The 25,817-nt window shown below is 41.0% G+C and overlaps 1 protein-coding gene across 2 annotated transcripts in view; it reads right to left on the bottom strand.

Moving 5' to 3' along the window:
* Positions 1-685: 685 nt before the first annotated feature.
* Positions 686-25,817, bottom strand: part of RXFP2 (relaxin family peptide receptor 2) — a 453,266-nt gene continuing 428,134 nt past the window's right edge. For both annotated transcript variants that reach the window (XM_082248385.1, XM_082248386.1), the window contains 4 exons: positions 25,443-25,672; positions 20,858-21,268; positions 14,540-14,758; positions 686-1,931 (listed from right to left, as the gene is read on the bottom strand). In XM_082248385.1, coding sequence (XP_082104511.1) covers positions 1,663-1,931; positions 14,540-14,758; positions 20,858-21,268; positions 25,443-25,672 — 1,129 coding nt within the window. In that variant the 3' untranslated portion in view covers positions 686-1,662. The remainder of the gene's footprint in view (positions 1,932-14,539; positions 14,759-20,857; positions 21,269-25,442; positions 25,673-25,817) is intronic.

Here is a 25,817-nt window from a genome sequence, read left to right as displayed (position 1 = left end):
CTAAGACACCTGGAACAAATATGCATTTCAGGAAAGTCAGAGAAAAAGTCAAAACTCCTTAGCATTCTACTTGTAGTGGGTTAGTAACTCAAAGTATTGAGGCCTATCTTTTAAATATAACAACCAACTTTTTTTTAGAATGAGAACTTTGCAGTTACAGCTTTCATTCTTCTTTTAGGAAACTTTTCCTTTGAATCAATATTTCACATGAAAAAAAAACATAATTTTTAGGATGATTGGTCCTTTGAACTGCCTCAATAATGAAGATATAGAAAACACACCTGAAGTGGGCCATTCAGAAACAGACATTTGTAGGAATCTCGAAAACTGCTAAAACTGTGCAACCTTATTTCTCAAGGATTGATGGCTTAAAGTGTATATAGCCCCCCCCCACCCCCACAAAAAAAAAAAAATGTGTTATTGCAGCTTATCAATCGTTGGATGACTGCATTGGTTTTTGGGTTTTTTTTCATTCTTTTGTTTAACTGGTGATCTTGCAAATAACATCCTAGGATGGCTAAGTATACAGTATGTAAGGAGGGATTTTGCATTTCTGGTAAGGTGAACAACTGGTCTCTGTGTTCGATGAAAATGAAAATGTTCATAGCCTGAAAAATGAAAATGAATACAGCCACCACATCGAAGGAAAAGTAATCTGTAAATTAAAAAAAACAATTGTCTTAGAAACTCTTTAAGCGTAGGGCTGACACTAGGTCTGGACTGCTGGTTGAGAGCAAAACTGTTATTTTATATAGCCTTTGGTTTTATTGATATCTGTTATAAACATTGACCTCAGGCAGGAGGCAGACACTCAGCCTTACTTGTCTGCACTGACAAGGAGAGAATACAAGCAAATAATAAAAGTCAAGTAATTTCTGAGAGGTAAAGCTGCACTATTATAACAAATCAGGGGTGGACATTGATATTGTTACAAAGGCCTATTGGTGAATGGCTCCCTTTATTACTGCCTTGGTATGTATTTTATATACTTACATACATATAAAACATACCTGGTGATATGTCTGCTGGTCATATGGAGTTTTTACAGATCACTAATGTTCTCCTGAGATTTTATGCCTGGCTATATAAAACAGATAACAGTGCAGAAATACTATAGATTTTCCTTGATTTTACACAGTCCATTTAGCTTATACTGCACACAGTTGTCCCTTGTTTTATAGAAAACTGCATTTCTTATTCTTAATAAAATATAACAATGAAATATAGAAATAGTTCTATATATAAATAAGCAGTTGTTTAACATGAATGAATATGTTCTCCTATAAGGAGAGTATACAGTCATTATATATTACATTATTGAGTCTTTAGAGACTGCATTTTAAAGTCCTCCAATATTTTAAGAAAAAAGGCCAAGCTGGATGGAAATAAAAAATGTACAAAAGCCCAATATGGAAGAAAGCACAATAGCTCCATTGGTAGTTTAGAATGATAGTAGCAAAATGGCTCCAGTAAAGACAATGCTTATCTGGACAGGTAAAGGCAATTTGATCACAGTTGTTTTCCATTCCCATCTGAAAAAGAGTTGTGGGTGGACATGTAAATGTTTTCTGAAACATTCATATTTTTAGTTTTTTTCCCTCCTAGAGAGATACAGGTAGGTGTGATAAGTTGAGGCATTATCCAGTCAAGTTTCTCTGTATATCATGTGGTCTTAATAACTGTTTCCCCAGAAGACTTTTTTTGGAGAAAGCCAAGTTTAAGATTGGAATGCTGGACAATGGGCTCCTCGTTCCATACCAGAGACGTGGACAAACTCTTCCGCTCACTCCTAAATATGGATCTCCTGCGCTGTCTATGTAGTAGCTGTTTAATTTTCTCTTTGAAGAAGCTTGTAGTTAATGTGTATAGGATGGGGTTCAGGGCACTGTTAATCGGCAAAATGAATATCACAATCCAAGAAGTTACAGTACCTGCAATTACAAGAATATAAACATAGGTTAATGCTATGGTGGGAACATTGCAGTTACAGAACATTAAGATGTGCTTGATATACAACCATGTCCATGTAACATATAACCATAAACCATATACCAATATTTGTCTCAATTAATGCACAAAATCATTGGCTGGATAAAGGGATAATCCAATTTAGATAAAGTATATTTTATATAGCCTTCATCACATTTGTACTATAATATGCACCATCTGTTTTCCTGATTTGCCTGGTGTTTTCTAAATAGTTATGATAACACATATCATTTATCATATCAGTGTTTGTTTTATTAGATTTAGTTTATGCAATATCGTTTTCCATCTTTTACAGCCTGTTTGTGTAGGAATTAAAAATGAGATGGTAAAAAAAAAAATGCAAATTAATATACAAAATCAGAATTGGCTTCTTCCCAAAAAAAAAAAAAAAGAAGAAGAAGAAGAAGAAAAAAAAATGCAACCTGTAAAAAGAGCTCACACAATAGTGTTTAAAAGGCTAGCGGGTGGAACCACAGCACACAGTGGGAGTTGCAGACTGATACACCAAGAAGTGTTGGATGTTTAACATTCTAGTGCCACTTCTAGTTCTACAATAGGTCAATTATTGGCATTGCTGGTGGCAGGGCTGGTAAGCATTGTTGTTGTGCTTTTTTCCCAATACAGTTCATTTTAAAGCTGAACTGCAGACAAACAGCTAAATGAAGTTTACAACAGTTTACATGTCAAAGAATTTTAAATTTTGTGAAGCCAGTTTTGTTATGCAGTCATCCCTACCAGACAACATACAGTAGACAGGTCTCAAGGCTTCACTGTGGAAGCACACTTTGGTCAGAAACATACCCCCAGTCTTCTGATTTAACAATGAAGGAGCAGTGATAGGTCACAGCAGAGTAAATTGGTCATACCTCACCTCATTCTGATATTTAACAGATAATGCAGGGAAAGAGCCTAACTGGCCCCAGGTTCTCAGAGCCAAATTTCTGGAAAGCCAACATATGCCATGGCTTAGGATGGCAGGGCACATAGCCACCCAGTCATGTTAAGGACACAATACATAGTAATATATGACCCGACCGGTGTTCTTGACATTCCCCCAGTATTTTGACTTGACAATGAAAGAGCAGTGGTAGGTCACAGCAGAGTGAATTGGTCATACTTCACCTCATTCTGATATTTACCAGCTAATACAGGCCAAATTTCTGGAAAGCCAACATAGGCCATGGCTTAGAATGGCAGGGCACATAGCCACCCACTCATGTTAAAGCGGAGTTCCACTCAAAAGTGGAACTTCCGCTTTAAGTGGTCCTGACCCCCGACATGCCACATTTGGCATGTCATTTTTTTGGGGAGGGAGCGGGTACCTAGTTTTGTCAGGTACCCTCTCCCACTTCTGCTCGGGCCACCTAGGTGGCTCAGGCGGAAGTTCTCCTCCCCTCTCTCTCCCTGCAATCTTCTCGGACACGTCACAGGTCCCAGAAGATTGGCTGTCCATTTAGGACGTGCAGCGTGAGTCGCGCATGCGCAGTATGCACCTGGCTGTAAAACTGCAAGCTGTCACAGCCAGGTGCCCACACTAGAGATGTCGGCGCCCCAGGGAGAAGACAGAGAGAACCAAGGCTCCCCCCGGCCGCATCGCTGGGCAATAGGACAGGTGAATGTGTGTTTATTAAAAGTCAGCAGCTACACTTTTTGTAGCTGCTGACTTTTAATAAACACAAAAGCCACTCAAACTCTGCTTTAAGGACACAACACATAGTAATATTCCTGCATATAATAAAAGGTTCCAGATTGCTGCCACTCCTTCCAGTCTATCAGACCAGGCAGGCTCCTGCACTGCATAATTGTTGGTAAATCTTAATGAAATAATATAGTTATATTATAGAGTTTGTGGTCAGATTAATGCATTTAGGAGTTCAGTAAAGTGATCGTAAAGCTTAGTTTAACAATGGTATTGCACAGAGCATCCCCAAACCTCCTCTTCTGCGGTCCCTGGCCGGCGATCTTGGCTCCTCCTCTTCTCCGGTTGCCCCCATAGCAAGCTGCCTGCTATGGGGGGAACTCATGTGGGCTCAATCCCAAGCCAGGCTTTGTGCGTCTGCTGCTTTCAGTAAAGCCTGAGAGTGCAGAGAGGAGAATCTGCTGGCGGGGACAGCACTAGATTGAGAGTGGTGTCAGGTAAGTGTTTGGGGGGGGGGGGGGTAGGCACAGACACATAACTCAGACAAAAGTTTACTAATACATCCATAACCACTAGTAAATAAATAAATAAATAAAAATTCCATAAAAATATCCCATAGTTTGTATACAGTATAACTTTTGCGCAAACCAATCAATATATGCTTATTTGGATTTTTTTTAACCAAAAATATGTAGCAGAATACATATTGACCTAAAATGATGAATACCTCTGACACACAAGGTAACAGCTGGTCTATTCACACTACAATTTTTCAAGTTCCTTCGTTTCTCTGCCTATATGGACTTTGCCTTTCCTCCAATCCAATTTTGAAAACAAAAAAAGACAATATTTTATACTTTCTGCTATAAAACGTATCCAATAAAAATTTTAAATAAATTTAGGCCAATATGTATTCTACTACAAATTTTTGGTAAAAAAAAATTCCAATAAGTGTTTGTTGATTGGTTTGTGCAAAAGTTATAGCGTCTACAAGCTATGTTTTATCCTCATTGTTTTTACTAGTAATGGCAGGGAACAGCAACTCATAGTCTGACTGCGATATTGTAGCACACAGTCTGGACACTAACTGACACTTTTGACACTTTTGGGGACCAGTAACACTAATACAGTGATCAGTACTAAAATATGCACTGTCACTGTACTAATGACACTGGCTGGGAAGGGATTAAACATCAGGGGAGATCAAAGGGTTAACTGTGTACCTAGCCATTGTTTTCTAACAGTGTGGTAGGTGCTTTTACTAGGGTAGGGCATTGATCCATGTTCCTGCTTTGCAAGAACACAGGATCAATGCCTTCCCTACTGACAGAACGGCGATCTGCCTTGTTTACATAGGCAGATCGCCATTCTTCCTGTGTACCAAACGAAAAGCAGGTGCTGGCGGACATCAGGTTCGTGACACTCGCTGATCAGCTCCAGCTGTGTAGACTCACAATGGGAGCAAGCTGGTGGTGGCATGCACTCGCACCCGATACCCGTAAGTGAAGGTTTACGCATATACAGTATATGTGTGTGTATATATACTCCTATACAGAAGTTCAGATGTCATGCCTGCCTCCAAAGACGCCCATAAAATGCCCAATAAACGCCTGAAACAAAAACGCCCAGGTGTGTTGTTTCAGGCGTTTAGTGGGCATTTTTTGGGCGTCTTTGGAGGCAGGCATGACATCTGAACTTCTGTATAGGGGTATATATACACACACACACACACATATATATATATATATAAATATATATATATATATATATATATATATATATATATATATATATACACATACACACATATAGGTGTGAAAGGAGGGTAACACCATCCCTGCAAATAATTTCAGTAGCGCAGGAATAGGGTTCCGCTTCTTTCACACCGATATGTGTGTATGTGTATATATACATATATGTGTGTTTGTATATATACCCCTACACAGAAGTTCAGATGTCATGCCTGCCTCCAAAAACGTCCACAAAAAAGCCCAATAAACGCCTGAAACAAAAACGCCCAGGTGTGAAAGGAGCGGAGCCCCATCCCTGCTCTACTAATAATTCTAATAAAAATGATCTTTTTCTTATGGCGGTCACCCTGACATGGATGAGTTCGGTCCCCCTGGCATAGCAGTCAGAGTCAGTTCACCCTAAACTACACTACGGTCACCCTGACACTTAACACTTTCCCTACAGAAACTAGATTATTGAATATAACTATAGTGGTATATAGTACCCTAACTACACTGCATATCCCTTTCCTCACACTAATAATTGCTAAATGACACTGGAGCAGCAGGAGTAATAGAACTGCTTCCACTCTCTTCAACAGCCTCTCTATTACAGTGCTAGAGATTTGGCGGGGCTATGTTATATATTGGGGGGCGTATTCACTACTGATTGGCCTCTGGACCCCCTAGTCACTCCAATCACATTCCTAGCAGGCTCCTGCCCCCTCAATTGGCTTTTACTCACGTTTCTGGTCCAATCATGGGTTTTTAAAGCCCAGTTCCTGTCCCATTGCAATTTGGGTGGTTCTGGTGCCGAATTCCGAACATTTACCGCAAAAAGTTCGGAATTCGGCCGAATTTCAAACAGTCAATGTTCGGGTCAAGCCGATGGTCGACCCGAACCGTTTGATCCTCCCTATTGTTTACATACCAGACAGCTCTCCTGTCAGTTCTGCCGAAGATTACGGGAGGCCGGCGGCGATCGAGCCTGCTCCTCCCGCGGTCTGCCTCCCGCTGTTTCTAATCACAGTGGAGTGTGGCTCCGGCGGTGTGTGCGCCCTGCCAAAACCGCGCAGCCTAGCCGCTCTGCAGTAAATCTGCACGGGGCGGTCGGCAAGTGGTTAAAAAAATAAGTGGTTTTGCTTCCTTTAGGAACTTCAACTTGGCATTGCCTCCTATTATTATTAATATACTCCACCAGAACACCCAGATCCTTCATAATTACTGATTCCCCCAGCTGTTCTCCTCCTAGTATATATGATGAATGCATGTTTTTATCTGCCAAGTGCATAACATTTATAAATGTCAACCTCATTTGTCACATAGTTGTCTATAAAATGGTGCTTTCAGGTCTGTAATTTGAAGACATCCTGTAAAGTCTTTATTCCACTACATAGCTTGCTGTCAAACACAAAAATTGTACTTTTAATCCCAAAGTCTTTATCATTTATAAATAGGTTATTAATTGCTACTCTATATTACCATCTTTTAGCCAGTTTGCTCTTTGTTTACAGAGGGGATATTCTAAGACTATAAACCTTAGCTTACACATTTGCCATCGGAAGGGAACTGTGTCAAATGGATTTGCAAAATCCAACTATACTATATGCACAGGCACTCGTTTGTCTACATTTTTGCTTAGTAATGCTTACCTCCATATTAAAAGAATGTGGATTTGTTTGCCAAATTTGGTTGTTTGTGAATCCATGCTAACTATTGATTATAATATTGTTTTCTAGCAAAAACTTATCTATGTGGTCCTCAACTCTCAAGTATCCACCCAACTATTGAAGTTATGCATACAAATCTATAGTTACTTAGTAAAGACTTTAATCTCATTTTAAATATAGGCACCACATTGGCCAGCGTTTCTAAAAAGTTTCTAAAAGTTAGAACTTTAATAAAATTTCAGTGGTTATGCTTTGTGGACACGTGGGCAGCCTTCTGCTCCCGGTGCTTTAATCACCTTTGTTTTAATTAACTGTTCCTGGTCCATAACAGTTTTTAGCTTTTGCAGCTCAACTGAAGCTGTGGCACTGCCATCTCCACTATGGGCTTGGGTTCTACCATTTTCTTTTGTATACACATACACAGAGCCGAAAATAGTATATAATAGATTTGCTTTCTCTTTTTCCCCAGTCATAAACAGTTATCTTGTACAGTGCCTACATACTCAGATGCACAAATTGTTAGAAAGTGTGATTTTTTTTTTTGTTGCTGGCTAGCTTGTAAGTGTGCTGGAAAATAAATGTTGGTTTATATGCTGTGTGCAAATCTTTTCTGTGTGCTTGAAATTCTAGTTATAAACGAGGGTGGATACCATTTTTGTATATGGCACAGGAACATATTGGATGCCTTCAACTGCCATTGAGCTCTGCTGGTGTGTCCTTGTGCCTTAAGGGGGGAATGGGCTGTCTCCAGGCCTACCTTCCCTTAATTTATCCATTGCTATATATGTTCCAACATGGAGCTTCTCATAGATTATAGTTAGGACTGCACTATGCAGAGGGTCCTTGACAAGTGCGGCTTTGACCTATATTTACAATTGTTATGCAGCTAAAACCTCTGATTTTAACTCATATTTTTAGATTGCAGCATTTGTTTTTCTTTTTGTTGGCTAACTGGTAAGAGTATTGGCAAATTACTTTTGTTTTGTTCACTGTGTGCACAGTTCGTCCATGTTCCTGTTCTAAATGCTAATTATAAATTGGGTCAGTTGCTATTTTTGTTTACCTTGCTATATATGGCATGGTTAACATTTAAAGTATGTCCCTGCAAGTTTAAAGAGAAAAAGGGTCCCTTAAGGCAAAGGCATACCAGTCCTTTATTTATCAATTGCATTATACTGTATGCTCCAACATGGAGATTCATAAATTGTGGCAAATGCCATTTTTGTTTGACCTACATGCTCAGACCTGATCTTTTTATAATTAATATATTTGAAGAAATTTTGCAGGATCGTCTTACTTATTTTGCAACCTGTTGCTCACTTTAATTTTTTTGAGACTTTTTAAATTTTTTTGTTATACGATTTATGTTTCTTCATTCTTATATTTTTAAATGGCCTTTTCTTATTCTTTATTGGTTTTTTTCAGCATTGAACGTGAGCCACTTCAGTTTCATTTTTAGCTTTTTGGACAGTGTGTTTGTGTACAGTCGATTTGAAACATTCCCATTTCTGTTCTCCTTTCTTAGCTAAAAATATTACCTCTCAGTCTAAGTCTTGGAGAGCAGCCCTAAGCATTGGAAAATATGTTCTCTCAAAATTAGGCGTTTTTACAACCTAAATTAAATCTAATCCTATCATAATATAGTCACTGCTATCCAGATTTTCTTTTATATGAACATTTGTATTAAGCTCTTTATTGTTTGAGATTAACAGGTCCAGAGAGCATCGTCTCTAGGGCATCGATAAACTGTACCATAAAATCGTCATGCAATACGTTTATACATTTTTGCTCTTTTACTACTCCGTCTCTTGCAAGAACTAAACACTTTATTGGCGATTCCTAACTGCTAATGTTTTGGTTATAATACAAACACAATTTTTCTGTGGCCTGTTAAGATGTTTAAAAGTAAGAGCCATGTTTGAGATTTTGTCAGGAGGATGAGGTCATTAACCCAACTGAATAGCTGGCCCCCTGTCTTTCAACACCTTCAGGCTGCCAGGAGTGAGTGTGATACAGGACAATGATCCAAGATGATTAACTCATCAGTCATATTATATGTGTATGTATATATATACATATATACAGTATCTCAAAAAAGTTAGTACACCCCTCACATTTTTTGTAAATATTTTATTATATCTTTTCATGTGACAACACTCAAGAAATTTCACTTTTCTACATTGTAGAGTAGTGAATGTACCGCTTGTATAACAGTGTGAATTTGCTGTCCCCTCAAAATAACTCAACACACAGCCATTATTGTCTAAACCACTGGCAACAAAAGTGAGTACACTCCTAAGTCAAAATGTCCAAATTGGGCACAATTAGCCATTTTCCCTCCCCCGGGGTCATTTGACCCATTAGTGTTACAAGGTCTCAGGTGTGATGGGGAGCAGGCGTGTTAAATTTGGTGTTATCGCTCTCACTCTCTCATACTGGTCACTGGAAGTTCAACATGGCACCTCATGACAAAGAACTCTCTGAGGATCTGAAAAAAAGAATTGTTGCTCTACATTAAGATGGCCTAGGCTATAAGAAGATTGCCAAGACCCTGAAACTGAGCTGCAGCATAGTGGCCAAGACCATTCAGCGGTTTAACAGGACAGGTTCCACTCAGATCAGGCCTCGTAATGGTTGACCAAAGAGGTTGAGAGCATGTGCTCAGCATCATATCCAGAGGTTGTCTTTGGGAAATAGATGTATGAGTGCTGCCAGCTTTTCTGCAGAGGTTGAAGGGCTGGGGGGTCAGCCTGTCAGTGCTCAGACCATACGCCGCACACTGCATTAAATTGGTCTGCATGGCTGTCGCCCCAGAAGGAAGCCTCTTCTAAAGATGATCCACAAGAAAACTTGCAAACAGTTTGCTGAAGACAAGCAGACTAAGGACATGGATTACTGGAACCATGTCCTGTGATCTGATGAGACCAAGATAAACTTTTTGGTTCAGATGTGTCAAGCGTGTGTGGCGACAACCAGGTGAGGAGTACAAAGACAAGTGTGTCTTGCCTGCAATCAAGCATGGTGGTGGGAGTGTCATGGTCTGGGGTTGCATGAGTGCTGCCGGCGAGCTACATTTCATTGAGGGAACCATGAATGCCAACATGTACTGGGACATCAAAAGACTGAAAAAACAAAAACAAAAGTTGCGACTTTAGATGAGGCATTATACCAATGGTATAAGTCTCCATCCCTATTGTATATATATCAAGGGGGGAGGGGAAAGGGAGGAAGGTGATGATGGTTGGTATAAGGTAGGAGAGGCAATCGGCATATTTGGTAAAACAAAGTAGTGGATAATGTATGGTAAGACATAAAATCCGTAGACTATATTTGAATATAAAGCCGATTCGCCTGAGGTTACTGACAAATAAAATAGGTAAGAGGGGAAAAAGATGGGACTTTAGATGAGGTGCATGAGAACGGTTGGCAGATAAAAAGTGCAATCACAGATATAAAATATATGAAAAGATTTAATGGAAAAATCTCATCACAGTACATGAATATGGATAGATGCATGATACAAACATGTGATACATAATAATGGAAGCAGAAACAATGTTGGGCACTCCATGCAAACTATGGGATGCACATTGGAAGGGGATGAACAATCATGGTAGTTGCTGTGTATGGAATCCAAATCAATGGAAAATAGGAAGGATGCACGTAAAGAAGCTCAACGCGTTTCGTATATTTTCCCACTCATCAGGAGCAAGTGCATCACCAAACCCACTTTGACAGTGGAGCCATATAGGTATGATAAAAGCGTTTGATAAAATAGTTTAGTAAGGAAATTGGTGGGAAAATCCACGAAACGCGTTGAGCTTCTTTACGTGCATCCTTCCTATTTTCCATTGATTTGGATTCCATACACAGCAACTACCATGATTGTTCATCCCCTTCCAATGTGCATCCCATAGTTTGCATGGAGTGCCCAACATTGTTTCTGTTTCCATTATTATGTATCACATGTTTGTATTAGGCATCTATCCATATTCATGTACTGTGATGAGATTTGTCCATTAAATCTTTTCATATATTTTATATCTGTGATTGCACTTTTTATCTGCCAACCGTTCTCATGCACCTCATCTAAAGTCCCATCTTTTTCCCCTCTTACCTATTTTATTTGTCAGTAACCTCAGACGAATCGGCTTTAAATTTAAATAAGGTCTACGGATTTTATGTCTTACCATACATTATCCACTACTTTGTTTTACCCAATATGCCGATTGCCTCTGCTACCTGATACCAACCATCATCACCTTCCCCCCTTTCCCCTCCCCCCTTGATATATATACAATAGGGATGGAGACTTATACCATTGGTATAATGCCTCATCTAAAGTCCCAACTTTTGTTTTTGTTTTTTCAGTCTTTTGATATTCATAGGGATGGAGGTGCATGGCTCTGTGATTGGACAGCAATGCAGGTTTTTCCAGCCTACATGTTACTAATGTATTCATTGTATCTATTGTTATTTTTGAATATGTATACTACTCTATCAGTGGATTCATGTAGCACTGTTGCCATTCATCATGCACAGGGTTCATATTGGTTGGAAGCATAGATTTCTAAATATGTTTCTGGGAGATTCTCCACTCGTGCCGTTGTCTAGCTTGGGAGCTGCGATGCACTCCGGGGGGCCTCCCCCCTCTCCTTCGTTCCCCTGCGGACGCGGGGTGTGGGGGCGGCACTCTGCTGTGCATCGGCATTATGTCTTCCGTGCCGTTCGTGTGACGTCATCATTTGGCGCCACTACGTCTATGGCACGTGATGTCCACCTCGCACTCATATACATGGGAGACTGTGCGGTGCCGCTATCCTGGACAAAGCTTGCTTGTCCGCGATGCGGCAACCTTCTCCCTCTACTGAGCGTGGACATGACGCTGATGACCCCGCTGTGACCAGCCTCCGGTACGCCCCTTCTTGGACACCCTTCACTTCCTCTAAGCCTTGTCTCACCCTATCTATTCCTTTCCTAGGCACTCAGCATTCACCTCTATGGCTATCATTGCCTTATCTCACTGGACTTTCACTCACGACAATGTTGTTGCCTTCTCTTCTTTTTTCTCTCTCCCACCCTCCATTCACTCCCTATGCACCAATACTACCATCTTCCGTCACTCTTTCATTTTAGGTGATCTTGGGTCCAATTCTTTCCTCACTTTGGGCGTCTACTCTCACTTTATTTGTCACTCCTATTATCCCAACTTTTGAGTAATCATTTACCTTTTACCTTATTTACACAGTTATCCAAGGGGATCTTATGTTGACATTCATCATCACACTCAACCTGGGCTTTTGTCGCCTTTTTCTTCCAGGGATGTCCATGAGGGGTGCCCTCTGGCCGCAGACGAGGCCACCACAGCTCCCGTATAAGACCCCTGGCCCTTCTGGACAATCATCCATAATACTTTTACCAATTTCCTTACTAAACTATTTTATCAAACGCTTTTATCATACCTATATGGCTCCACTGTCAAAGTGGGTTTGGAGATGCACTTGCTCCTGATGAGTGGGAAAATCCACGAAACGCGTTGAGCTTCTTTACGTGCATCCTTCCTATTTTCCATTGATTTGGATTCCATACACAGCAACTACCATGATTGTTCATCCCCTTCCAATGTGCATCCCATAGTTTGCATGGAGTGCCCAACATTGTTTCTGTTTCCATTATTATGTATCACATGTTTGTATCATGCATCTATCCATATTCATGTACTGTGATGAGATTTGTCCATTAAATCTTTTCATATATTTTATATCTGTGATTGCACTTTTTATCTGCCAACCGTTCTCATGCACCTCATCTAAAGTCCCATCTTTTTCCCCTCTTAACTATTTTATTTGTCAGTAACCTCAGGCGAATTGGCTTTATATTCAAATATAGTCTACGGATTTTATGTCTTACCATACATTATCCACTACTTTGTTTTACCCAATATGCCAATTGCCTCTGCTACCTGATACCAACCATCATCACCTTCCCCCCTTTCCCCTCCCCCCTTGATATATGTACTGGGACATATTGAAGCAGAGCATGATCCCCTCCTTTCAGAGACTGGGCCGCAGGGCAGTATTCCAACATGATAATGACCCCAAAAACACCTCCAAGACGGCCAATGCCTTGCTAAAGAAGCTGAGGGTAAAGGTGATGGACTGGCCAAGCATTTCTTCAGACCTAAACCCAATTGAGCATCTGTGGGGCATCCTCAAATGTAAGGTGGAGGAGTGCAAGGTCTCTAACATCCACCAGCTCTGTGATGTCTTAATGAAGGAGTAGTAAACTCAATACCCCAGAGGGTTAAGGCAGTGCTGGAAAATAATGGTGGCCACACAAAATATTGAAGCTGGTGGCCCAATTTTGATATTTACAGTTAGGGGTGTACTCACTTTTGTTGCCCGCGGTTTAGACATTAATGGCTGTGTGTTGAGTTATTTTGAGGGTACAGCTAATTTACAATGTTATTCAAGCTCTACACTCACTACTTTACATTGTGGCAAAGTGCCATTTCTTCAGTGTGTTCTTCACATGAAAAGATATAATACAATATTTACAAAAATGTGAGGGGTGTACTCATTTTTGTGAGATACTATATATATATATATATACATACACACACACACACACTATATTGTCAAAAGTATTGGGTCGCCTGCTTTTACATGTACATGAACTATAATGGCATTCCAGTCTTAGTCCATAGAGTTTAATATTGAGTTGGCCCACCCTTTGCAGCTATAACAGCTTCAACTCTTCTGGGAAAGCTGTCGACGAGGTTTAGGAGTGTGTCTATGGGAATGTTTGACCAATCTTCCAGAAGCTCATTTGTGTTGTCAGGCACTGATGTGGATGAGAAGGCCTGGCTCACAGTTTCCACTCTAATTCATCCCAAAGGTGTTCTATCGGGTTGAGGTCAGGACTCTGTGCAGGCCAGTCAAGTTCCTCCACCCCAAACTTGCTCATCCATGTCTTTATGGACCCTGCTTTGTGCACGGGTCCTAATCATTTTGTGGAGGGGGGATTATGGTGATTATTGGGTTGGCCAACAGTGAAGGGATCTCTTAAGGCGTCAGCATACCAAGACATTTTGGACAATTTCATGCTTTTAACTTTGTGGGAACAGTTTGGGGATGGTCCCTTCCAGTGCCAACATGACTGCATACCAGTGCACAAAGCAAGGTCCATAAAGACATGCATGAGCCAGTTTTACAGTATATATATATCCCATAAGTCATATTATATATGTGTGTGTGTGTGTATATATATATATATATATATATATATATCACTGGTAAAGGCTCAAGATGTCCTTGAAGATCCCAAAAATAAAGGTGGTCAGAATAGTGTGTTTTTCTATTTGTTCTGCAGATACAGATATGACATAGAGTGGCACAGAATAATGTCATGAAGTATTTTTGTTCATCCAAATTGTCTGTGTATAGAAATACCTGACAAGACCTGTAAGCATTTCTGTTTAGTAAAATAACACTTGGTTATATTGCATATACCTGGGATTTCTACATGGAACAAGGAAAGAATCTTCAGAAGAAACACAGGAATCCAACACACTGCATCTGAAAAGACTATGAAGAAAAATCTGTTGGCAACAGCGACATCCATGTGAATGTGGCTCCTTATTTCTGAGGTCTGCAGAGCTGTCTTCTGTATGGAGCAGAACATGCTGACATAGGAGAAGACTATAATAATAAAGGCGACCAGGTTAACACCTAATAGTATGAAGTAAAAAGAAAAAAATGGCATCAATAAACTGTTCTAGGCTGTTTTATTCCAAGTATATTGCTTAGTTGAGATAAAAGAATAGTTATGCTCTAACCAGTCAACTAGCTTTTGAAAACAAAAGGTGAAGCATTAGAACCTACATTTGTGTCACACTCAATTGTTCTGAACCCTAATGCCCGGTTTTTCTCCCTGTGCAGGGTAACCAGCTTCTGGGTTCTGCCAGTGCCACAGCCAGTCACAGAGGGCACACTGTCATAAACAGCTAGTTAGCGTGTGGCTCAGCATTTGAGCAATGCGTCCACTCCAGTGCCTCAGTGTACCTCTGCTGCTTTCCCCAGTGCTTCTTAAGGTTTTGTGAACCTCCTAAGTACCTCAGTGTATTTCCTGCTCCTATGACCCTGAGCACTTTAACTCGCATCCTGTTTCTGTGACCCCAGTGCCCTCCAGTCTGTATCCAGCAAGTTACCCAAGTGCACTCCATTATGCATCCTGCTCCTGTAAACCCAGTGCCCTCCAGACTGTATCATGCTCCTGTATTCCCAGTGCACTCCAGCATGCATCCTGTGTCTTTGACCCTTATATATTCCAAACTGCTTTACATTCCTGTAATCGCATGCACTCTTCTCTGCTTCTGGTGTCCCACTGAGTTGCTGGCATGCCTATGCTGCAAGAGACTCTTTCCTGAACACCTGTACTTTGTTCCTGGTAGCTGCTTGGGTGAGTTAAAGGGCCGCAAACTTGGAGTTGTCAAAAGCAAATCCATCACCCCTTGTGCGATGCTCTGAAGAAAGACAGATGGCTCCTTAGACTCTGCACCTTGTCCCTTCTAATAGCTCTTTTACCTTTGCTAAATTAGCTGGTACATGGACTTCACTCACTTCAGTGTCATTGGGTATCTAACCTCAGCAGTGTTCTTTGCCTCTTTGTTACTCCTCCCTTTCTGTATCTACTGTGGCCAGCACCATTGCCTCGTCTCAGTTGCTACTACCAATTACTGGTCAGCCAGTCTTTCCCCAGTGGGAAAAGATCACCCATCTGTAAAAAAATGATTGATGTAGCAAGAATAAATGTAAAGGTAACAACCCAATGGTTGCTAACACCCCAGGGTGGTCCAGGTTTGCCACCAACCTATGTGTCTCATAAACATTGTTGGTTGACTGGTTATGGCAGTGCTGTGATGGCCACACAATATAATGGGTGGGTGTTACTATTGGGGATTATGGGCATTGTTTCCAAGGCAGCATTCAATGTGAATCACTGCAGATCTTCTCGAATAGGGCAGGAATATAGCAGAATGTAACATTTTTAAAGGAAATCCTTAGAAGTCAATTTCTCTCAAATATAGCACTCTTAGGTAGCCTGTGTTTCACATATCAGTCCTTCTGTCTTTCTCTTTCCATCTAGCAGTGCATGTTGTGATGAGCACTGATATGAACATGTTACCATGCTCTGGCCTGAACATCACCTGAGATCCCCTGCCACAGCCTCAGGCTGGTCATAGATGAGTCAATTTCTTTGATTTAATTAGTGGGTTGAAGGGAAAAAATTGACCCATTTCCGCATCCACATATTTGAGGTGGATGGGGGAATCCATCCCGCTGAATCATTGTATTCTGACAGCGGATAAGTCTTTCCCACCATCAGCATATACAGGTCATTGCTGCAGTCTATAGCCCGCAGCACTGATCGAGTGGATTTTTTATAATAAGGTCAATTTGTAGATCGACTTCTGTTGAACCACATCAGCCATACATGAATTGAAATTCATCTTGTCCCTGCTGAACCAGCCAAATTTCCATCCATGTATGGCCAGCGTAAGGGGCACTCAATAACTACCAGTAAAACCTTTTGGCACATTATCTGATATGCAATCATGTCTGTAGGGTAAAGCAAATAAGGACTCACTAGCTGAAAGAAATAGCCATACTTAGCTATGATAGAAGATAACCATATTCAGCTGTGAACGCACTTATAGATCATAGTTTATCTTTCTACCATTTTACATTACAACATAGCACATACTTTTATAGTCACATGCTCTGACATAATGATGGGGGCATGTTCTTTGCCCTGTATTTGTACACACTGGCAAGTATTATGATATATATTGATTTGCATGTGTATAATTTTAATTCAGTATAAAGATGCACAACTTGTCTCATGCTTAAAGCGGAACTTCACTCTCTCAATCAACAATTACTATTTTAATCCTTATGCTGCTAGCATTAGTAAATAAATGGGAACGTATATAATAGTTGCTTGTTTTAAACCAATTTATTCACGTTTCTTCAGTTACTTCCTGGTTTCCATGCCTAGGAAAATAATGTCAAACATCCCAGGAGTCTTCAGGAGGGGAGGAGAGGTTTTCACAGCTAAGCACACCCTCCTGTCTGCATGCCTGAGCTAAGGGTAGATGGATCCCAGGAAGAAAATGCTACATAAATCATCTGCCCTATCTCAAGATGGCCACAGCCAGAAATGCTAAGGGGTGTTTTTCAAAGTGATTGCTCATCAAAAAAAAGCATGGGGACATGAATGGATGGGCGAGTTTTCTTTAAATAATAAAATAAAATTAAAGGGATTGTAAAGTCTCTTTAAAAAACAAACAAAAAATAAACATGTTCTACATACCACCTCTCTGCAGTTGGTTTTGCACAGAGCAGCCCGAATCCTCCTCTTCTTGGGTCCCTGGTTGCTGATCCTAGCTCCTCCCTTCTATCGAGTGCTCCCACAGCAAGCAGTTTGCTATGGGGGCACCCAAACCAAGCTGCAGCTCTGTGTATCTGTTCAGACATGGAGCTGATGTCTGGCTCCACCCCCTCTCTCCTAATTGGCTAACTGACATTGATTGACAGCTGCAGGCGCCAATGGCACCGCAGCTGTGTCTCAGCCAATCAGGAGAGAGAGTCCCGAGGGTCTTGTGGACATCGTTGGAAAGGGATGGAGCACAGGTAAGTATTAGGGGTTGCTGGGGAAGCTGCTACACACAGAAGGTTTTTTATCTTAATGCACAGAATGCATTAAGATAAAAAATCTGCTGACCTTACAACTCCTTTAAATCAAGTTTTTGGATTGTGGTGCTCACATGCAGTATAGTTCCGCTTTAAAGACCTCATTTTATTTTTCTTATCATACAAACAATTTTTATATTTGTTTATTTTTCCATTTTCCCTCAGAGAAATCCCGTTTGTAGGCATATACAGTATGTGACTGGTTGCTGTGGATGACAAACCCACTTTTCCATTTCGCCAGGTTTTAAAGGGACTCAAATTATTTTTGTTATTAGGTCTAAAGTGGTCCTTTCTTTTATATAGAGAGAGCAAAGCGAAAGGGTCACCTAACTCCACCCCCCCCTCGATCCCAGCCAATTGCCCTCTTCAGTCCTTTCTTCAGCACCACTCTGTTCTAACGCAAGAACTGGGGAAAGAATTCCCACGTAGTCTCCAAACTGATTTGCTGAAGCTAGCTTACACAGCGCTAGGGATGAGCTTTGAGTTTGAGTCGAACGTAAGTTAGACTCGAACACTGGCTGTTCGCTCGTTTGTCGAATGACGAACAAATGGGTTTCTTCACAGGAACTTTGAGTTCCCGCATTATCATGGACTCTGACCGCTGATTCCAATAAATCACATGCTGGTCAGGGGATTCAAACCCACAGCCATCTCAATTGCAAGCCTGGTATTCTACCACCTACGCCACCATTAAGCCTGCTTAAGCTGAACACACTTTCCCTAACTTTTATCTCATCCACTGTGTGTAGGGTGAGATAGGAGTTAGTTAGTTAGGCAGGGAAAGTGTGTTCAGCCTAAGCGTGCTTGACGGTGGTGTAGCTGGTAGAATACCAGGCTTGCAATTGCAAGGTTGTGGGATTCAAATCCCTTTGGCTAGCAGGTGATTTATAAGTGGAATTCTATAGTTAATATTACATTGCTGTTTTGCTTTTTACAGTTTGTTGAGATACGATAGTGCAGTGTATACCTTAAAGTTTTATATATATATATATATATATATATATATAGGCACTTCAGTTTATGTCAGTATTGCTAAAAAAACGGCGTGGGGTCCCCCCAAGTCCATACCAGGCCCCTTGGGTCTGGTATAGATTTTAAGGGGAACCCCGTGCCAAAATAAAAAAAATGGCATGAGGTTCCCCCTAAAATCCGTACCAGACCCTTATCCGAGCACACAGCCTGGCTGGCCAGGATGGGGGTGGGGGGAGCGAGTGCCCCCTCCTGAACCATACCAGGCCACATGCCCTCAACATGGGGGGGGTGGGTGCTTTGGGGCAGGGAAGCTCTGCCCCCCCACCCCAAAGCATCTTGCCCCCATGTTGATGGGGACAGGGGTCTCTCCCCGACAACCGTGGGCTGTGGTTGTGGGGGTCTGCTGGGGGTGGCTTATCAGAATCTGGAAGCCCCCTTTAACAAGGGGGCTCCAGATCCCGGCCCCCCCTAATGGATATCGGGGACATCGTACCCCTACCCATTCAACAAAAAAATGTACAAAAAAATAAAGACAAAAGCCAGTTTTGGAAAAGCCCTAAAAAAATAAATAAATAGTGTCCCCCGATGATCAGTCACCCACCCGCCCGAAAAATAGAAAAACAAATAAAAAGAAGCTCCTGCTTCTACGGACTCTTCCTGCGCTATGAGCTGTTTTGAGTTTGACAGCTCCTTTATAGGGATCTGACTTCACAAGCCGCCCCACAATGCACTGCTCAGGTGCAGTGAATAAACTGACGTCATGTAATTTATTCATTGTACCTGAGCAGTGCATTGTGGGGCGGCTGGTGACATCAGATCCCCATAAAAGAGCTGTCAAACTCAAAACAGCTCATAGCGCGGGAAGCATCAAGAAAAGCAGGCTTCCAGATTCCGATAAGCCTCCCCCTGCAGACCCCCACAAGCACAGCCCTAGGTTGTCGGGAAGAGACCCCTGTCCCCATCAACATGGGGGCAATGTGCTTTGGGGTGGGGGGCCCCAAAGCACCCACCCCCCCATGTTGAGGGCATGTGGCATGGTATGGTTCATGAGGAGGGCGCTCGCTCGCCCCCACCCCCATCCTGGCCAGCCAGGCTTTGTGCTCGGATAAGGGTCTGGTATGGATTTTGGGAGGGACCCCACGCAATTTTTGTTTTCATTTTTTTATCTGTATTGCCAGGACCCGACAGTACATTACAGCCGTGAGCAATTTTAAATTACATTTTTTCCTTTAGAAATGTCAGTATTGCTGCAGCAGGCTACTTTTCGCACAAATGCGCTACTTTACAGGAACATTAAGGGGGCCCCCCAGGCATGATATTTAAAGACATTTTTCATTTTTATTGTTTCACTTTAAGCATTATTAAAGTCACTGCTCCTGTAAAAACTATAATTTAAAAAATAAAACGTTTTGCATTGATTTATGTCCCCCAATACACTTTTTTGGGCCAATAACTTGCATTTAAGCCTTTAAGATTAGGACTTTTGATTTTTCATGTTCGTGTCCCATAGACTTTAATGGAGTTCGCATATTCGCTAGAACATTTCCCCTGTTCGAGATGTTCTGGTGCAAACCGAACAGGGGGGTGTTCGGCTCATCACTACACAGCGCTATGGACTCCATTCCTGGCTCCATGTGAAATTGTAATCCTATTACATTTTACTTGCATTTTATGCAAATGTGGAACTTTGTACTGAATTGAAAAAGTTGTGAGTGGGATACATTTTTTTAGCAGAAGAAACTTGAGGTTATTTGCTAAAACTAGAGAGTATAACTCTGCTTAACATGCAATCAGCTTCCAGGTTTTATTGCCAAAGCTTAATTGAACAAGCTAAAGTTAGAAGTAAATTGACTTCCATGCACAGCTGCACCAAATTCTGAGTGCACCAGTTTTAGTAAATCTCCTGAACTATGTATTTGCAATAAAGGCCTTCCTTCTGGCAAAAATCTTTAGAATGTACACTAGACAGCATCAGGATGAGCAGAAACATGTTTCTTTGTCTGGTAAGTGAATTGCTACATGCCCACCTTCTCTTTTCTTAGATAAAGAATGTCCTTGACCCTCACAGGGAAGAGGCAAGTTGCAAATGAAAATATAACTGACCTAGAAATATTCCCAAAGAATATCCTTTGCCTCCAGGCTCCTCTGTTTGATCCGGATACAAAGGGAAACAAACCCCATTTTTTCCGTAGTAATTTCCAAAAAAGTCTTCATTCCAGAATGGAACTACAGCAATTATAAATCCAATGACCCATATCGTCATCAAAATTATAAGTGTTTGCCGTCGGCCTGGACGAATGTTGCTGAATGGAAATACAATAGCTAGGTACTTCTCCAAAGTCAAATAGGTCAGAAGCAGAACAGATACTTCTGTGGATAGCATGGCAAGAAATCCAAGGCTTCTGCATTGTAGGCTTTCCATCCATAGCAAGGCATACTTTTTATACTGACCCCGGTACTTAACATCAAACACTCCAATAAAAAACAGATAGACGCCCATCAAACAGTCAGCACCTGTTGGAGAGAAGAGATGTGAAAGTTTCAATGCTGTGTAGGTAGCTGAATGAGACCGATCCATGTTTATACTATATATATATATATATATATATATATATATATACTGTATAGGGGTGTAATACACTTATAATATACTTTCTAATATAGAAAGCATATTATAGTGGATTTGTATTGTCAGTGTAGGGAGAGGTTGCAGTGTGGAGCAGGGACAGACTGTATAGTGACACAAATCGCTAGCTAATAGGTCCACAAAAGTCCTTTTAAGGACTGGTATAGATGTACTATTGTTTGGTGTGCAGTATATAGGGGTGTAATACACTTATAATATACTTTCTAATATAGTAAGCATATTATAGTGTATTTGAGTACTGCAGAAATTTTGCCTCTTTCGCTGCGTTAACTCTGCTACATACAGTGAGAAAAGTTACTGGAAATTTTTTTTTATAACTGGTGTGATAGACCAGTGGCCCCCCAAAACGACACATTGAAGCGGGGTGTTATATAACAATATACTTTCATAATAGAAATGTTGCCTCTTTCGCTGCGTTAACTCTGCTACACACAGTGACAAAAGTTACAAGAACATTTTGTGAATTTCTGTGAATGCCTAATGTACCTTCAGCCACAGAATACAAAGTTCTTTGCTGTCAGGTGAATGCCTGTTGGCTAATTTTTGGGGCCTGTACTGGCTGACACTTACTTTTTTATCCTGTGAGTGCCTAATTTTTCAGACTGGGATTGAAAATCAATGGGTCTGTAAACGTTCCTCTAAATTGTGGCACGGATGCGGACCCATTTTACAGACATGTGAATGGACCCTACATGTATTTGACATGTATTTACCGGCTGCTGTCAGTTCTGGCTGATTTACAAAAAAATGAAATTTTTTTTTGCTGGAAAAAAAAAAAAAATAATTTATGGCAACTTTTCCAATAGCAATACTTCTGGTATGTCAGTGTCCATGTTGTGGGACTATGTGTGCACAGCTAGTAAGTATTTTGTGGCTGCAAATATGACCTGCAGGTTTTTCATGTTCGCCTGCCATTAAAATGAATGGGACCCGCCACGAACCTGCGGTTCGCAAACATTTGAGCGAGTTTGCACGAACCGTTCGCGAACCGTCCCGTCAGATGTTCGTCCATCACTATTAAAGACCAGGTCAGGCAAAGTGTAACTACAGGCAAAACAAAACATATCATCCTGTATATGACACAGTCTGTTACTAGAAATATTATAAATGTTTTCTTTTAATGAGTACCCCGCTTAACATAGTTTTAATACCTGTTGATTTTAGCAGTGGATCTGCCATTTTTTCATCTGTAATAAGCTGACAATTCTGTTTTTTTCTGCAGTGAAATCTGACAACAGGGTAATCATCTTATATCCATAGGGTAGTTTTAAAGTAACTCAAAAATTCTATTCAAGTATACATTCCTAAAGTGGTTCTAAAGGCAGAAGGGTTAGCTTAATACCTATTATGCATTAAAGGGGTTGTAAAGTCAGGAGGTTTTTTTATCCCAATGCAATCTATGCATTAAGATATAAAGCCATCTGTGTGCAGCAGCCCCCCCCCAGACCCCCTAACACTTACCTGAGGTCCCTCTCTGTCCAGCAATGTCCACGAGTTTCTCAGCCGTCCAAGATTCTCCCTCCTGATTGGCTGAGACATAGTAGCGGGCCAGGGGAGAGAAGGGGCGGGGCCAGGGTCAGGGCTCTATGTCTGAATGGACACAGGGAGCTGTGACTCAGCTCGGGTGCTCCCAAATCAAGCCGCTTGCTGTGGGGGCACTCAACAGGAGGGAGGGGCCAGAATCACAGAAGAGGGACCCGAGAAGAGGAGGATCGGGCTGCTCTTTGCAAATCCACTGCAACACAGCAGGTAAGTTTAATATGTTTGTTATTTTTATAGGAATAAAAGCGAGACTTTACAGTCACTTTAATGTAAAAAACCTTCTGCGCACAGTGCCCCAAAATACTTAGCTGAGCCCGATCTCGATCCAGCGATGTGCACAAGAGCAGAGGCTCTCTCGGCTCTCTCTCTCTTCATTGGCTCAGAGACAGCAGCAGGAGCCTTCTGTCAATTATAGCCACTGAGGAGTGGGTGGGGCTGAGAAACACTCGATGTGTCAATGGATACACAGAGTTGGCTCAGGAGCGAGCACGCACAAGTGCACACATAGCAAGTGGTTAGCTATGGGGCACTTAGCAGGGGGGAGGGGCCAGGAGTGCAAAATTATTGCACAAAGAAAGTAAGTATAACATGTTTGTTATTTTATAAGAATAAAAGTTTGCCTTTAAAATCACTTTAACTTAAAATGGTACATGGTATTGCGCTCAGACTCCTCCATATTTCTTTTTTCTTTTTTTTTGCTGTTGTGATTTGACTTCCTTTGTAGAGGATGGCTATGTTTGTTCTCCATGGTCCCACTGTATGTAGGAACATAGCCATGCTCTATTGCTATCTTCCGAGATGGACCAGGGACTATGAACTATGGCCTATGGGATTTGCAGTGTGCATAGAGCAGTCCACATGGCATGCATTGCTCGTTCCAAACAAACAAAAGTGAGTGGTAAATGGACAGGTTAAATGTGTCAAGGAGGACATTACAAGGGGGAAGAAAAACACAATAAGAAAAGATTTAATAAAAATGGATTACAGGACCACTAACTATGAATTCTTTTTGTGGAAAAAAGGATATTATTTAGAGTCATCTTAGGATGGACATACAGTACACCAATTAAATTTCAATCAGCGTGTTTGGTCATTCTCACTTTCGCTTTGATTGACTTCTGTCGAAGGGACAAGTTTAAAAACTTTCCTTGATCAGTGGGTACAGCTGCAGAATGTCCCAGTGTGTGTGCATGTGTGGGGAGATTCCTCCATTAACCTCATTGGTATCAGTGGAGGAATCCATTTTTTCTCCTGGTGGTTGAATGAAAAAAAAAAAATGAACAGTGTATGGTCAGCTTTAGAGTGCTGTACAGTGCTGCTTGGGATGTTTAAAGCTTGGGAAATCTTTTTGTATCCAAATCTGGCTTTAAACTTCTCCACAACACTATCTCGGACCTGCCTGGTGTGTTCCTTGTTCTTCATGATGCTCTCTGCGCTTTAAACGGACTTCTGAGACTATCACAGTGCAGGTGCATTTATACGGAGACTTGATTACACACAGGTGGATTCTATTTATAACTCACTGAACTTCTGGAGAGAGTTTGCTGCACTGAAAGTAAAGGGGCTGAATAATTTTGCACGCCCAATTTTTCAGTTTTTTATTTGTTAAAAAAGTTTGAAATATCCAATAAATTTTGTTCCACTTTATGATTGTGTCCCACTTGTTGTTGATTCTTCACAAAAAATTACAGTTTTATATATTTATGTTTGAAGCCTGAAATGTGGCAAAAGGTCGAAAAGTTCACGGGGGCCGAATACTTTCGCAAAGCACTCTAGTTTTAAATGAGATAAACAAATTAAAGCTACACTTCAGCTAACACCTTTAATCTGTTGGAACAACTGTTTTTTTTTGTTTAATTTGGAAAATGAGTCCTATGAAAACAACTGATAGTTGTAACCGCCCTTGCAAGTGCAATATGCATTGTCCCAACCAGGGCTTTTTTTCTCCGAAAATAGGTGCATGAACCCAACCACGACAACCCAAATCTCCCATCCCCACACACCCTACCAAACCGCATCAAATAGTGGGGGTGGTCAAATTTCACTAACAATGGAAGAGTCTTAAAGTGGTATTAAATACCAGGAGTGCATTATACAGAGTGCAGAGTTGGGGGGGGGGGTTCACATAGAGTACAGATTTCAGGGGTGCACTAGGTGCAAAGTTTGAGGGTACGCTTTGTACCACCAAGTTCCAGCTGAAAAAAAAGCCCTGGTCCCGACCCTCTTACTGACACTTTTGATGGACAGCATGGCCCCTTACAGGAAATGCAAAAATAAAATATTTACTAGAAGGATTAAAAACACCCCCGTATACTACTGTGGTAATGCTAGTTAGAGACTACGTCGCATTTCTCATTTTTGTATTATAGCCAAAGTTAAACTTTATGTGAGATTGCTCTAATCTGGCAGCCTATGCCTTGTTGCAGTGAAAGCGGCAAACCACCACTTTTATATATTCAGGAAAATGAGTCCTCTGAATATGAATACATGTATACTTACAGCACAAGATCTTTATGGACATAGTGTGAGTCTTGTTTTCTGACTGAATAAATGATCGCATTCCAATGACAAAGATGTTCCCGAAGCAGGTAATGCAGGCTATCACCCAGACAAAGACCCGGAGGATTGTGTTGGCCAGGAGGTTTTCAAATGATGAGATACCGTCTGTAAGTGGTGTACATACCCGCACGTGAGGTGCATAAGAACAATATCTAAATTTTTTAAAATATCTTTAATAAAAAGAAAGGAAAACATAATTTCAAGATTGGCAAAAAGGAGACTCCCTTAAAAAATAAATAAATATATAATGATGTATACAGCACATATACTTATATCTGACACACATTATTTTTGTCTGGGGGGGAGTTGACAGAG

This window comes from Pelophylax lessonae (genome assembly GCF_965119305.1).
Source record: "Pelophylax lessonae genome assembly, chromosome: 2".
In the NCBI taxonomy this organism is placed as follows: Eukaryota; Metazoa; Chordata; class Amphibia; order Anura; family Ranidae; genus Pelophylax; species Pelophylax lessonae.
The sequence above is the reverse complement of the archived record's forward strand: the minus strand, read 5'-3'. Positions and strand labels throughout refer to the sequence as shown.